The sequence below is a fragment of the Gobius niger genome (genome assembly GCF_951799975.1).
Source record: "Gobius niger genome assembly, chromosome: 18".
In the NCBI taxonomy this organism is placed as follows: Eukaryota; Metazoa; Chordata; class Actinopteri; order Gobiiformes; family Gobiidae; genus Gobius; species Gobius niger.
The window spans coordinates 24,389,341-24,403,663 of record NC_136869.1 but is presented as its reverse complement, the minus strand read 5'-3'; the positions used below and the strand labels follow the sequence as shown (position 1 = coordinate 24,403,663).

At 43.2% G+C, this 14,323-nt stretch overlaps 1 protein-coding gene across 1 annotated transcript in view; it reads right to left on the bottom strand.

The window, feature by feature from the left end:
• cdh19 (cadherin 19, type 2) overlaps positions 1 to 14,323 on the bottom strand; it is an 88,221-nt gene that overhangs the window by 27,699 nt on the left and 46,199 nt on the right. Inside the window, exon 7 of the mRNA XM_079575999.1 lies at positions 9,218 to 9,408. Within this exon, the coding sequence (XP_079432125.1) occupies positions 9,218 to 9,408 (191 nt within the window). The remainder of the gene's footprint in view (positions 1 to 9,217; positions 9,409 to 14,323) is intronic.

Here is a 14,323-nt window from a genome sequence, read left to right as displayed (position 1 = left end):
TTGCAATTACAACACAATTATGCAACTACATAGGGATTTTCACAATAGCACTATAATGCAACTTAATAGGGACATTCGCATATAAAGCACTGTCATGCAACTTAAAGGGACTTTCGCATATAATGTACTGTAATGCAACTTAAAGGGACTTTGCATAAAATGCACTGTAATGCAACTTAAAGGGACTTTCGCATATAATAAACTGTAATGCAACTTAAAGGGACTTTCGCATAAAATTAACTGTAATGCAACTTAAAGGGACTTTCGCATATAATAAACTGTAATACAACTTAAAGGGACTTTCGCATATAATGTACTGTAATGCAACTTAAAGGGACTTTCGCATAAATGCACTGTAATGCAACTTTAAGGGACTTTCGCATAAAATGCACTGTAATGCAACTTTAAGGGACTTTCGCATAAAATGCACTGTAATGCAACTTTAAGGGACTTTCGCATAAAATGCACTGTAATGCAACTTTAAGGGACTTTCGCATAAAATGCACTGTAATGCAAATTTAAGGGACTTTGCATAAAATGAACTATAATGCAACTTTAAGGGACTTTCGCATAAAATGCACTGTAATACAACTTAAATCAGTGTGATGAGGATTGATCGCAAGGGACCACAGCAAACAGAGGTGGTCGTAAGGCGTGAGAGTGAGCAAAGGTGGTAGCAAGGGATGACAACGAGCGGAGGTGGCCGCAAGGAACGAGAGCGAGCGGAGGTGGCCGCAAGGGACGAGAGTGAGCGGGGGCGGTTGCAAGGGACGAGTCCCCAAGGGCGAGGGCCTTCATCGCCGCTTGCGGCTTTAATTAGGCCCGAGCCGGACGCAGTCCTGGCAAGGGACTATTGTTTTTGGGTGGTTTCTTATTAGGCCCGAGCCGGACGCAGTCCTGGCAAGGGACTATTGTTTTTGGGTGGTTTCTTATTATTATTATTATTTTTTTTCTCCGGAAAGGATCGCGTTTTTGACCCACTAAACGTGGGTGAAAGCTCCCCAAAATTGGCGGAGGCAATGGGGCAGCGAAAAAATTTATGATATTGGACGAATGGGACACGCCCACAACAAAATGGCTCCACAGCGCCCTCTGGAAGCGGACCCCATTTCAAAAAAATTGGGGCGTTTTTGGGCGTACGCCCGAATCACTCGGCACAGTGAGAGGGGACATCAGGACAAGCCCAAAACTCACTTGGAGCGCCACGCCCACTCGCACAGGGAGGCGGCCATCTTGGCTTCAAACCCGGACATCGTCTAAACTCATTTTACGTTTTAACGAACTAGTCCCTGGTTTTTCGTCGGATTTAGCTCACATTTGGCACAGTGCATCTAGACATATTGAAATTCAATATTTGCCCAGCGTTTCTCAAAAAAGTTTCACCGTTTCCTCGTAACGACGCGGCAAAAAACGCGTAGATTTCGCGTTGTTTACAAGAAAGCTCACGCTCACAGGCATAAGCCCACAGAGCTCATATTCATGTCATTAATGCGCCACCTGAAACTGAACAGAATGAAGCCATTCATGTGTAGCCTGCTCCCAGGATAGCGCCCCCTAGCCATACCTTGAAAACTGCACTTTTGAATCTTTTTAATACAATGATGCCAGTATGTTCTAGACACTTTTGCAAACCAAAAAATACATTATAGTCATGTCATATTTTCTAAGATGTGGGCGTGACTTTGACTTTTCATTGGTAATCTGTATGGACCTGTCTTGTTTGTCAACAAACTAGTCCCTGGTTTTTCAGCAGAATAAGCCCATACCTGTTTAAACAGACTCTCCTGACACGGGGCTACAAAAAATACCGGACTTTTTTTTCACTCAGACCCCCCCGTTTCGAATGGCGCCCCCCCAAAAACACGTTTTGTCATGTAAATTTGACACCACCTCGCAGGCACGCGCTCTATCCAGTCTGGATCATACTTGGCTGACAGAAGGCCACTTACGGTCTGATTCCATAGAGATCAATTACTCCACGGTGCACATCACTATAGCGCCCCCTGCCTATACCTTGAAAAAATTATTTTGTCCGATTTCCACCAAACTTTCCATATGTCTTCTACTCATCATAACAAACAAAAAAATATATTACACCATGCCTCTATCTCGCTCCGTTCTCCTAATATTTAGGCCCGAGCCGGACGCAGTCCTGGCAAGGGACTATTGTTTTTGGGTGGTTTCTTATTATTAGGCCCGAGCCGGACGCAGTCCTGGCAAGGGACTATTGTTTTTGGGTGGTTTCTTATTATTATTATTATTTTTTTTCTCCGGAAATGATCGCGTTTTTGACCCGCTGAACGTGGGCGAAAACTCACCAAAATTGGCGGAGGCATTGGGGCAGCGAAAAAATTTATGATATTGGACGAATGGGACACGCCCACAACAAAATGGCTCCACAGCGCCCTCTGGAAGCGGACCCCAATTCAAAAAAATAGGGGCGTTTTTGGGCGTACGCCCGAATCACTCGCCACAGTGAGAGGGGACATCAGGACAAGCCCAAAACTCACTTGGAGCGCCACGCCCACTCGCACAGGGAGGCGGCCATCTTGGCTTCAAACCCGGACATCGTCTAAACTCATTTTACGTTTTAACGAACTAGTCCCTGGTTTTTTGTCGGATTTACATCACATTTGGCACAGTGCATCTAGACATATTGAAATTCAATATTTGCCCAGCGTTTCTTAAAAAAGTTTCACCGTCTCCGCGTAACGACGCGGCAAAAAACGCGTAGATTTCGCCTTGTTTCCAAGAAAGCTCAGGCTCACAGGCATAAGCCCACAGAGCTCATATTCATGTCACTAATGCGCCACCTGAAACTGAACAGAATGAAGCCATTAATGTGTAGCCTGCTCCAAGTATAGCGCCCCCTAGCCATACCTTGAAAACTGCACTTTTGAATATTTTTAATACAATGATGCCAGTATGTTCTAGACACTTTTGCAAACCAAAAAATACAATATAGTCATGTCATATTTTCTAAGATGTGGGCGTGACTTTGACTTTTATGTGGGAGTCTATCTGGACCTGCCTTGTGTGTCAACAAACTAGTCCCTGGTTTTTCAGCAGAATAAACCCATACCTGCTTAAACAGACTCTCCTGACACGGGGCTACAAAAAATACCTGACTTTTTTTTCACTCAGACCCCCCCGTTTCGAATGGCGCCCCCCCAAAAACACGTTTTGTCATGTAAATGTGACACCATCTCGCAGGCACGCGCTCTATCCAGTCTGGATCATACTTGGCTGACAGAAGGCCACTTACGGTCTGATTCCATAGAGATCAATAACTGCACGGTGCTCATCACTATAGCGCCCCCTGCCTATACCTTGAAAAAATTATTTTGTCCGATTTCCACGAAACTTTCCAGATGTCTTCTACTCATCATAACAAACCAAAAAATATATTACACCATGCCTCTATCTCGCTCCGTTCTCCTTATATTTAGGCCCGAGCCGGACGCAGTCCTGGCAAGGGACTATTGTTTTTGGGTGGTTTCTTATTATTATTATTTTTTTTCTCCGGAAATGATCGCGTTTTTGACCCGCTGAACGTGGGCGAAAACTCACCAAAATTGGCGGAGGCAATGAGGCAGCGAAAAAATTTATGATATTGGACGAATGGGACACGCCCACAACAAAATGGCTCCACAGCGCCCTCTGGAAGCGGACCCCAATTCAAAAAAATCGGGGCGTTTTTGGGCGTACGCCCGAATCACTCGCCACAGTGAGAGGGGACATCAGGACAAGCCCAAAACTCACTTGGAGCGCCACGCCCACTCGCACAGGGAGGCGGCCATCTTGGCTTGAAAGTGGCTTGTAAGTGGCCCGCCCATCCTCCGTGAAAATAGCCAGAGGTCTTAGCCTAGCTGCATACTGGCCTCTGTCAGAGGCCTCTGTCTCCTGAAATTCGCCAATTTTCCAAATTTCTCCCTTTCTTCACAAAAGCCACACTTTTGGACTCATAGGTACTTATACTACCCCTATGTCACAGACAGAAGCTTTAATTTGGACGTTTTTGCCTCCAAATTCACGTTTTTCTCAACAGTACAATCACAGGAAGTTTAATTCGTTTGTTTCCTGTCCGTCTCTCTGTGTGCTCCTCGTACTATATGGGTCTTTCCAAAATATTGCTTCAATATCGAGGGTGCTGCAGGGCTGAAACCCTCTCTCAACGTTTCTTTGGGCAGCCAGGAATTTACCCTGATTAAATAATGATAGAATATATTATTTTCTATACTGTAAATCCATTTCCTGCAAATACACAAGTGCGGGGTATTTCATGATATCAATGTCAAATCCCCTGCAGTAATCACTCAGTCTTAGTAGCTCCATTGGTAGAGAGCTGGGTTAGTGTACAGGAGGTTGCTGGATCAAATACCAACCTTGACTCTTTTTCATTTGTTTTTCTTTTCGACTCCGCACTTTCTGGTAAGAACATGAATCGTCGCCGATGGTTCCAAACTCATTAGAAACATGAAAATTACCCCTCCAGTGTGTTGCCGGGATCAAATTTCAGCCTGTGAATTTGGAGTACCCAAGCAGTCATCAGGCCCATGTTTGCATGGAATTACAGCTCAGTGATAGCATGTCCGTCTCAAGTGAAGGAGGTAGCTAGTCCAAACACAACCTTGGCACTTTCATATTGCCTTCACCTTTTACATGGGATGCTGCACACATTGTCACAGCCTATAACATGTGAGTAAGGGACATTTTGCAGAAGTTTCTGTGCCTGTGTGGCATCATAGCTTGAGCGTTGGATTCCCAACCATTAGGTTGTTGGATCAATTCTGACTTTACCTTTTTTTTTTTTTTTTTTAACCGCAAATATGGTCCCACCCTCATGAAAAATGCTTCAAAACATGCGTCACTAAAGAGAAAGAAATGGGGGATAGTAGGGAGACAATTGAGGAAACACTGGGGAATATGTCGAAAACAATCGGGGAAATGTTCAAGGTGGGGGGGGGGAGATCTAAACTGTGAATCCGTTTCCTGCAAACACACAAGTGCATGATCTCTCATGACATTAATTTCCAATCTGCTGTTTTATTCACTCAGCTGGAGTAGCTCCATCGGTAGAGAGCTGAACTAGTGTACAGGAGGTTGCTGGATCCAATCCCAATGTTCACTCTTTTATTTCCTTTTTCTTTTGGACTCAGCACCTTTCAGGAAGAACTCACTAAAAACAGGGAAATAACCTCTCCTCCAATGTGTTGCTGCAACCAAATTCCAGCCTGGGAATTTGGAGAAACCAAGCCATCATCAGGCCCATGTTTCAAGTGAAGGAGGTAGCTAGTCCAAACACAGCCATGACACTTTTATATTGTTTTCACCTTTTACATGGGCAACTGCACACATTGTCACAGCCTAAAACACATGAATACAGGACGTTTCATGAGATTGGTTGTGCCTGTGTAGTGTTACTGCTTGTGCATCGGCTTGCCAATCATGACATTAATGGATCAATTTTGACCTTAGCTCTTTTTTTTTTTTTTAACCGCACCTATGGTCCCGCCCCAATGTATGGGTGGGGTGCATGACCTGAAATTACCTCTCTCCTCCAGTGGTGTGCTGGGAACTAACTTCTGCTCAATAATTTAGACAAAATTAGCCCACATCGGGGTCTAACTACCATGGAGGTACAGCTCAGTGATAGTGTGCTTGTCTTTGGTGGAGGAGGTTGCCAGTTCAAACATGGCTGTGACACTTCTCTAATCCTTTCTCTTTTTTTGTCGGCATTTTAATAGAATTTCTGATACAGTGCAGTCTGTCAGTGATTTTAACCGTTTATACAGTGTTAAGAGTTTCTGCAATATCAACATGTTTGTACAGTTTCTGCAACAAAATAGGGATTATTGCAATTACAACACAATTATGCGACTACATAGGGATTTTCACAATAGCACTATAATGTAACTCAATAGGGACATTCGCATATAAAGCACTGTCATGCAACTTAAAGGGACTTTCGCATATAATAAACTGTAATGCAACTTAAAGGGACTTTCGCATATAATGAACTGTAATGCAACTTAAAGGGACTTTCGCATAAAATGAACTGTAATGCAACTTAAAGGGACTTTCGCATATAATAAACTGTAATGCAACTTAAAGGGACTTTCGCATAAAATGCACTGTAATGCAACTTAAAGGGACTTTCGCATATAATAAACTGTAATGCAACTTAGAGGGACTTTCGCATATAATGAACTGTAATGCAACTTAAAGGTACTTTCGCATATAATAAACTGTAATGCAACTTAAAGGGACTTTCGCATATAATAAACTGTAATGCAACTTTAAGGGACTTTCGCATAAAATGCACTGTAATACAACTTAAATCAGTGTGATGAGGATTGATTGCAAGGGACCACAGCAAACAGAGGTGGTCGTAAGGCGTGAGAGTGAGCAAAGGTGGTAGCAAGGGATGACAACGAGCGGAGGTGGCCGCAAGGAACAAGAGCGAGCGGAGGTGGCCGCAAGGGACGAGAGTGAGCGGGGGCGGTTGCAAGGGACGAGTCCCCAAGGGCGAGGGCCTTCATCGCCGCTTGCGGCTTTAATTTTAGTTCATTTCCAAATTTATACTTTATGTCAGGGGTGTTAAACATACGGCCTGCGGGAGATGATTTAATCTGCCCTGTAGATCATAAATTCCAGAGTATGTAAAAAAAAAAAAGTAAGTCTCTAGCCCATTCCTGTGTGGATTATAAGAATAACCAGAATGCTCATTCTAGCCAAAAGAGTTCCACACGTGTCCAGCAGAGGGCACTGACATAATAAGAGCTCAGGATATGAACAACACATTATATAGCCACGTGGTAAATGGACAGTCTGCCCCAGGGCGGCTGTGGCTTCAATTACAGCTTACCACCACCGAGTGTGGAGTGAATGAATAATGACTATGTAGTACTTTGAGGAACTTGTGACACAGGCTTGTAAAGAGCAATACAAGTGTAAGTCGTTGTTATTAAGGGGAGACACTACAGGCAAAACTATTTTTTTTCAGTTTTCAGGTTTTGGGCCAAATTGGTCTCTGAACATACAAGCTTTCACCTGGAAATAGAAAATATGCCTAATCTTCACAATAACATGTTTAAATTCATTGATGATTCAATGTTCCCCCATAGACTTATATGGGACAATGCAATTTCAAGGGCCTTTTTCTCAAAACACATTTTTCTGTCATTGTGGCGACACTATGTCCACGTCAGTCGGACCTAAAGACTTCACATTTTCCAGCCTTGGACTGAACAATATTTGGAAGATTTTTTCAGAGAGATTTTTTATTATTTAATCCCTAAGCCCCATTTATTGAGTTTTGAATGTCAAAAAATGAGGCAAAAATTATTTTTTTACAAATTTTTACACTAAAACACAGCTTATTTTAAAACTAGAAAGAAAGAAAGAAATCCAAAATCCCCTCTGAAAAAGTCTTGGCAACTCATTCATCAATAAAATTAAACCATACATTTGAATGTAGCTCTATCCATTATTCAGATTTCGTCGCCGAAAAGATGGGAAATTTGGGGCATTTTTAGGCATAAAACACCTTGTTCTTATATGAAAAGATAAAATGACAGAAAACTTGCCATGTATTTTTTCTTCACATTTATGCCAGTGATCTACAGCAACAGTTTCAAATTGATATCTGTAAATATACATTTTTTCCCTATTCACCTGCAGTGTCTCGCCTTAATGAAGCTCAAGCTGTGGCCTTGACCAAATCACAGCTTATTATTATTCATTTATTGGGAAAACGTCTCTATTACATGTGCTGTGAGAGCTGAATTTCGTCCGCGACCCAACATGACTTTGACAGCCCTGCTTTAGGTGATCTGTGAGTGACACAAACTGTGAATAAGACACCTATTGTTACGATTACATTTTCCTGTCTTTTTTGGTCAAGTGTTTCTTGAGAGCTGCTGTAAGAAGTGTCTTTCTCCATCGTGAGGTCAGTAAAGTCTTATTTTATCAAAGAGCAAAAATGTGCCAAGTTCTTTGAGGAACGAAAAGAACTGTGTGAAAACCAGGTATTGTGCTTTGACAAAAAGTCCTGTTTCTGTGAAATGGGTTCAATCATTTGGCAGCTTGGCCGATGGTTTCTGCAAGGCTTTAAGAGTCATTAAATGAATTGTGCCAAAATCAAGGCCTTAAAGGGACTATACGGAGTTTAAAAATGTTAAAATGATGTATTTTCCTCCCCCTACATGTTCCTGCCATGTCCTAATGTGTGGAATGAGCTCAGACCTGTTCACCACAACTGCCTCTAAAATCCTGCACTGTCACTCAAAAAGGTGTTAATTCGGATCCGAAGTGCCGTCATGCACGAGATTAAAGGGATATTTCAGGATTTTTGACATAGGGCCTCATTTCCTAGTTATCCAGAGTGTCGCTGATTTCTGGAGATATTTTTTTTATTTATATTTTTTTATATTTTCTTATATTTCAAGAGTTTCGTGGCGCTAGGCTAGTGCAAGGCTAGCGCATTTCTATGGTATCAGCTAGCCTGCATTAAAAACAGTCTGACCCGCTCCACAGAGCACCTGAGGCAAATCACTTATAACGCCAGACTAACCATTGGAAATGAGGCCCTATGTCAAAAATCCTGAAATATCCCTTTTAATATAGAAGGTGCAGTTACACGTATGACCTGAGGTGGCAGTAGTGAGTATAAAATAGCCAACTTGCATCTAGCCCCTTTAAATGTTAATAGAAAGCATTCAATTGGATTCAAACTGGCATCAAATCTAAATTTCCTGGAAAATCTAGATATTGCTCAAGATTTTTTACTGTAGAAATTCATCAAAAAATACCCAAATTATGGTTTATCCAAATCTCTTTCCTCTGTTTGATGAAACGTTTACAAATTCTAAGAAATATGCACCAATTTGTTCTGCATTTGAGGCATTAAAATATAGTATTTGGGCATTTCAATGGCACAAAAAGCATGACATTTGACTCTCTTCTGCCTGTATAAACCCTTTTGAAGCAACGCACCACATTTAGAGTCTTATCGAGCTCAGACAATTATCGTTTCTATTGTTGTTCACGACCTCTAAACACCCTGTACTCTGCTGTGAATCCAAATACAGACAAAAGACACAAAAGCACAAGAAGAAAAGGCCGCCACTGGCGACGTGGAGGGAATCCAAAAGCGGCCGTGTCCGTGTCGGGCTGGCGGCGTGGTTTTGGAGCACTGTGTTTTTGCCGAGCCCACCTTGGCCAGCAGCAGCACCCCCTCCTGCGTCTGCGGGTCCGTGCGGATGATGAAAGTGCTGCTCTCCTCCAGGTCATCCTCCAGGCTGTAAGTCATCCTGGCGTTGATGCCGGCGTCTCCGTCCAGAGCCATAATCCTGCCCACAGTGGTGCCGACCGCCGCGTCCTCCGCCACGGCGAAGGCGTACAGATCTGACGGGGAAGACGAGAGGATGATGAAGTGACAAAGGAGAAGGAAATAGCAAGTTTTACACAAGACACTCCACGTTTCTTTAAAGTTTGCGAGAAAGTTTAGACAATCTGTTTTTACGAGGACACAGGATTTGGCTAAAAATATTCCCCAGTTTTTTCAGTTTCCAATACCCCTTGTGTTGCCGTCGTGGGCATTTTGACCCGCTGTCATGCTCCAGGCATTTGGATGCAAGGTGACACAAGGGGGCGCCCTTCCAACCTTCTCAGTGTAAATGTGAGTTGACTTTCTAGTCAAAAGAACTGGGACAAACATGACGTTACAGCAGATACAAATAGTTAGGGTTTGTTTGGGTTTTCTTTTTTAGAATAAGAGTAAATAAAACTAATTTTTTGATAAGATACAGGATTTTCAAATATTTTTCTTTTTGTAACTGTAATAATAATTTTCCATATATTATGTTTTTACTACATATTTGAGTTTCAGAATATGATATGACTCTTACATGCAGCAGAAGTCTGAAGTTCTGTCTAAAGCAGAAGCTCTATGACTTCCTTCTTCACTTCTCTGTGACTGAAGAGCAATGAGGCCTCAGCCTTTTTACTGAAAACAAAGAGCTCACTGTATTTAGCGTCATGTTACTGTCACTCATGGTGTCTGACCTAAAGTCTCACTCTGAAGAAAGTCACATTTACTCTGAGAAGGTTGGAAGAGCGCCCCCTTGTGTCACCTTTCATCCAAATGCCCGGAACATGACAGCGGGTCAAAAAGACCCGCGAAGGCGACACGAGGGATTCAATGCTGTACCAATGGGCCACGAGCAAGTCCCAGTTCCATCCTCAGCCTCCGCCCATGTCACGAATGTTTCAGAACTCAGAAATTGCGACTTTTTCCGTCTCGTGATTGGATTTTACGGCTCTGTACAGGGAGCTGAGTCTTTGGGATCTGTTCATTTCAAAGAGCCGCTCAAAAGACTGTCTCTTTTTGATATAACATTTGAATAAAGCCAGCCAGATAACTCACAGTATCTAAGACGCCGGGCACGTTTTTGATTTCATCTCTTAACACAGCATGCGAATAAAAAATAGTAATAAATGTAATTAGTAGTTATTGTTATTTATCATATCAATTGTCACTCTTGTCATTATCAGTGAATGTCCGATTTCATATTATCGTCATGTTGGACTTTATATTCCGCCATATTGCCACTTCCTTGTTGTCATTACTATCCACTATTTGTGATCGATATTAGATCAATGACATGTCCAAATTGTACACCCTATCTAGTGAGGTGGTGTTAAAAAGCCAGAGTGTGTAGTGGCCTGTTGAGAGTGGGTGGAAGCCCCCACTCAACAAGTCCCCACCCAGCTGCCCTGACTAGTCGTCTTCACTGCTATATCACTGTATCACTATAATCCAACTGACCCGGACCTGTGTGGGAGTCATAAAGACGCTTTCTCGTCCGGGCACAGGGCGTCCGAAGTGTCTGAAGTCAGCCTGCCGCGTTCAGTAGGAGCCGCTCGTGACACGCTGACGAAACGCCCGCCCGCCGTCACAAAACATCGTGCCACCTGTCGCCAAATCTGCAGCATCTGCCGAGTTTCTGGCAACGACCGGCGGCGCCCGACAGTCAGCGGTGAGTCACGCCGTGGGTCTGTTGATGCCTCGAAGTTGCGGCGCAGTTTGGGGGCACGTCGGGAGGGCGAGCGCTTTAGGAAACCTGCTTTTTTTCCCATCGTACCAGTAGTCTTTTTCATTATTCTCTCATATGTCAAGCTTTAGAAAGTCCGTGGGCGTTTTGAAGGAAGGGCCGTGACAAGTCTACACACCGAAGCTCTGCTCTCGTCACGAAAATGAAAGCAGACCAACATAATCCGTCGTATTCTCCAGTGAACGAACATTAGGGATCGGGGGTAGGAGCGGCGAGTCTTGCCCGGATGCCTCCTTGTTTGTCCCTTTTATTGTTTCCTGTAGCTCCTCCTGTGACGCCTCCGCTGTGCTGCAGGTTTAGAGGGCTCTCGGTGCCTCTTCGGCGTTTCAGAAGAGAGAGGAGGCCACAGTTTGTTTGTTTTTTTGTTTTTTTGTTTTGGATCGATTGGGAAACTTGAACCGAGGCCTTCCAATCACAGACATCCTCTTGAAAAAGATAAATCTGCAGCTTCAAGACCCTTTTAAACGATCAAAAAGCCCAAGCTAATGGAATGCCAAAATCAAATGAGAGAATAACATTCACATGGAATCTTTTATTAACCGGGTGAAGCGCTAATGGCCAGTCAGAGGAGAGTGCTTGTGAATAGTGATAAGAGATGGCGACGGAGGGTCAATTTGTGCGGATCACTGATAAGTCCAGGCAACTCTTCGTAATCCCGCCCCGACTCCAGTAAGACGTTGGATGAGAAAACCAGAGTGACACTATTTGGAAGATTGCCACTGCTCGGAGGGACTGGCCAAATATGACGCTCATAATCCCTTTGCAATTATGTGACAGGAGGAGGTTTTAACTCAAGGCTGGATTGTTTTATGAGGCAAACTTAGAGAGAACATGCAAACTCCACACAGGAAGACCCAGTCCGTCTGGAATCAAACCCAGGACAAAATCTGCTCTGCCTTTAATAGATAATTATTTTATTACAGACACTCATTGAAAGATACCTAGAAATGATCAAAAACATGTCTGTTTGTTGTGAGCGGCTCATCTCTTTCAGACATGACTGTAGCTTTACTGGAAGCGGGACGTCAGCAGCCCCGTCTCCATGGAGACATTGACTAGAGGCAGCTAAATATGAGATTGAAATAGGTTAGGTCCTCATCCAAATCCATTCTTTGATTATCCGCTGCAAAAAAACAGCATTTTCTGTGTCTGGACGGTCATTATGAACATGCTTTGTATTGCAGTGTAATTCAAAATGTTACACATTGTGCCTTTAACAACTGGTGATCAGAAAATAAAGGAGCTTTTCAGGTTACTCATAAAGGGACGAGGGGTGTCAAACTCATTTTGGGTCGCGGGCCGAAATTCAGCTCCCACGGCGGGTCGCGGGCCACATATAATAGAGATTTTTTTTAATATACAGTATATAAAGGAAAAATATAAATATTATTATAAATGAATAATAATAATAATAAGCTGTGATTTGGTCAAAGCCCCAGCTTGACTGTAGCTTCATTAATGACAACGACTTACACTTGTATTGCACTTTACAAGCCTGTGTCACAAGTTCCTCAAAGTACTACATAGTCATCATTCATTCACTCCACACTCGGTGGTGGTAAGCTGTTATTGAAGCCACAGCCGCCCTGGGGCAGACTGTCCATTTACCACGTGGCTATATCATGTGTTGTTCATATCCTGAGCTCTTATTATGTCAGTGCCCTCTGCTGGACACATGTGGAACTCTTTCCTTTTTTTGTTAATTTAATGCCCCTAGTGGCTAGAATGAGCATTCTGGTTATTACTTACTTGCTACTTTTTTTCCCTACATACTCTGGAATTTATGCTCTACAGGGCAGGGCCGGATTAAATCATCTCGATGGGCCGTATGTTTGACACCCCTGCCTGGACTTGATGGAAGTTGTCATTCTTACACTCGCTACTGCCACCTCAGGTCTTACATGTAACTGCAGTTTCTGTATTAAGCTCATGCTTAATATACAAAGTACCCACTTTTTCAGTGACAGTGCAAGAGTTCAGGTCTGAGCTCATTCTACACATTAGGACATTGCTGGAGCATGGAGGGGATGGGAAATACATCATTTTAACATTGTTAAACTCTGTCTAGTCCCTTTTAATGATGTTACAAAAGAAAATTGCTGTCATTGCAATAAACAATTAAAAACAACATGTTATATGTTGGATTGTCAAAAGGCCTCAAAACAGCACCCATAACAACAAAGAAATCATGCTGAAACCCACAAATATGTTTCGTTAGACATTCCAAAAGAGCCGTTTGATTTGCTCAGAGCACAATAGCTAACAGGAAAGTAACAGGATAACCTTCTTGAAACAAAGCTCAACAGCAGCTTGGCTAAAAGCTCCTCTGAAAGAGCACGGCGGCGTGGCATTGTGAGGCTCTCACTTGTACCATTGATTTTTCTCGGAGCAGGTTTATCACGGCACACGGCCTGCTTTGTTTCCAAAGGTCATGACAAATGTTCTTTCATGTTTGAATGATTAAATTCATCCAGTGAGCGACGCGTGGACATGTGCACACTCCCCTTCCCCTGTTCTTCACTCCCCCTCTCATTCTCCGAACGCTCGGCTTTTAATCCTCCCACGGGCGCAGTAATGAGCCGCGCCCGCCGCCCTCCACACCTCTGATCCGAGACTGTCCACGCTCCTGCAGCTGTCCGGAGGCTTTTCAACTGTCTTCCTACGGTGACTGTTTGTGGATCCGACCTCCAGTTTATTCGGGCTGCGGAATTTTGGAAAAAGTTCCTGATTGCGATTTTTTTCTGGCCACATTTTTAAAAAGTCTACAGGCATTAGCATTTGAGAGAAGACTGAAGTATGAACCGCTGGACCGTATAAGACACATGTCTCCAGAACTACAGGGTTAGGAGGTTCTAAACACAATGGTTTGTTGGTTGCAAATAAAATTGTTCTGCGCTATACGCCTCATTTACACCGAGTACATTATGTCCACGGCCCATTTTACACACGTCTGTCATAACAATAGGAATTCAATCAAATGAATCTGGTGGTTTAGATCAGCCCATCACGTCCTGGGCTCTATGGCAGGAATACACCGGAGCATCAATGGCTTTTTTGTTTTGTTGAGTCATGTGCTCGACAAATGGGGGGAAAAAACGGGTTAATTGCCTAGTTTCAACATTAATATCACCACGGAGATGCTTTTCCGTGTTTTTGATTGGGACAATAAACAGTGTGACACCTGTGGGAAATTGATGCTTTTTAGC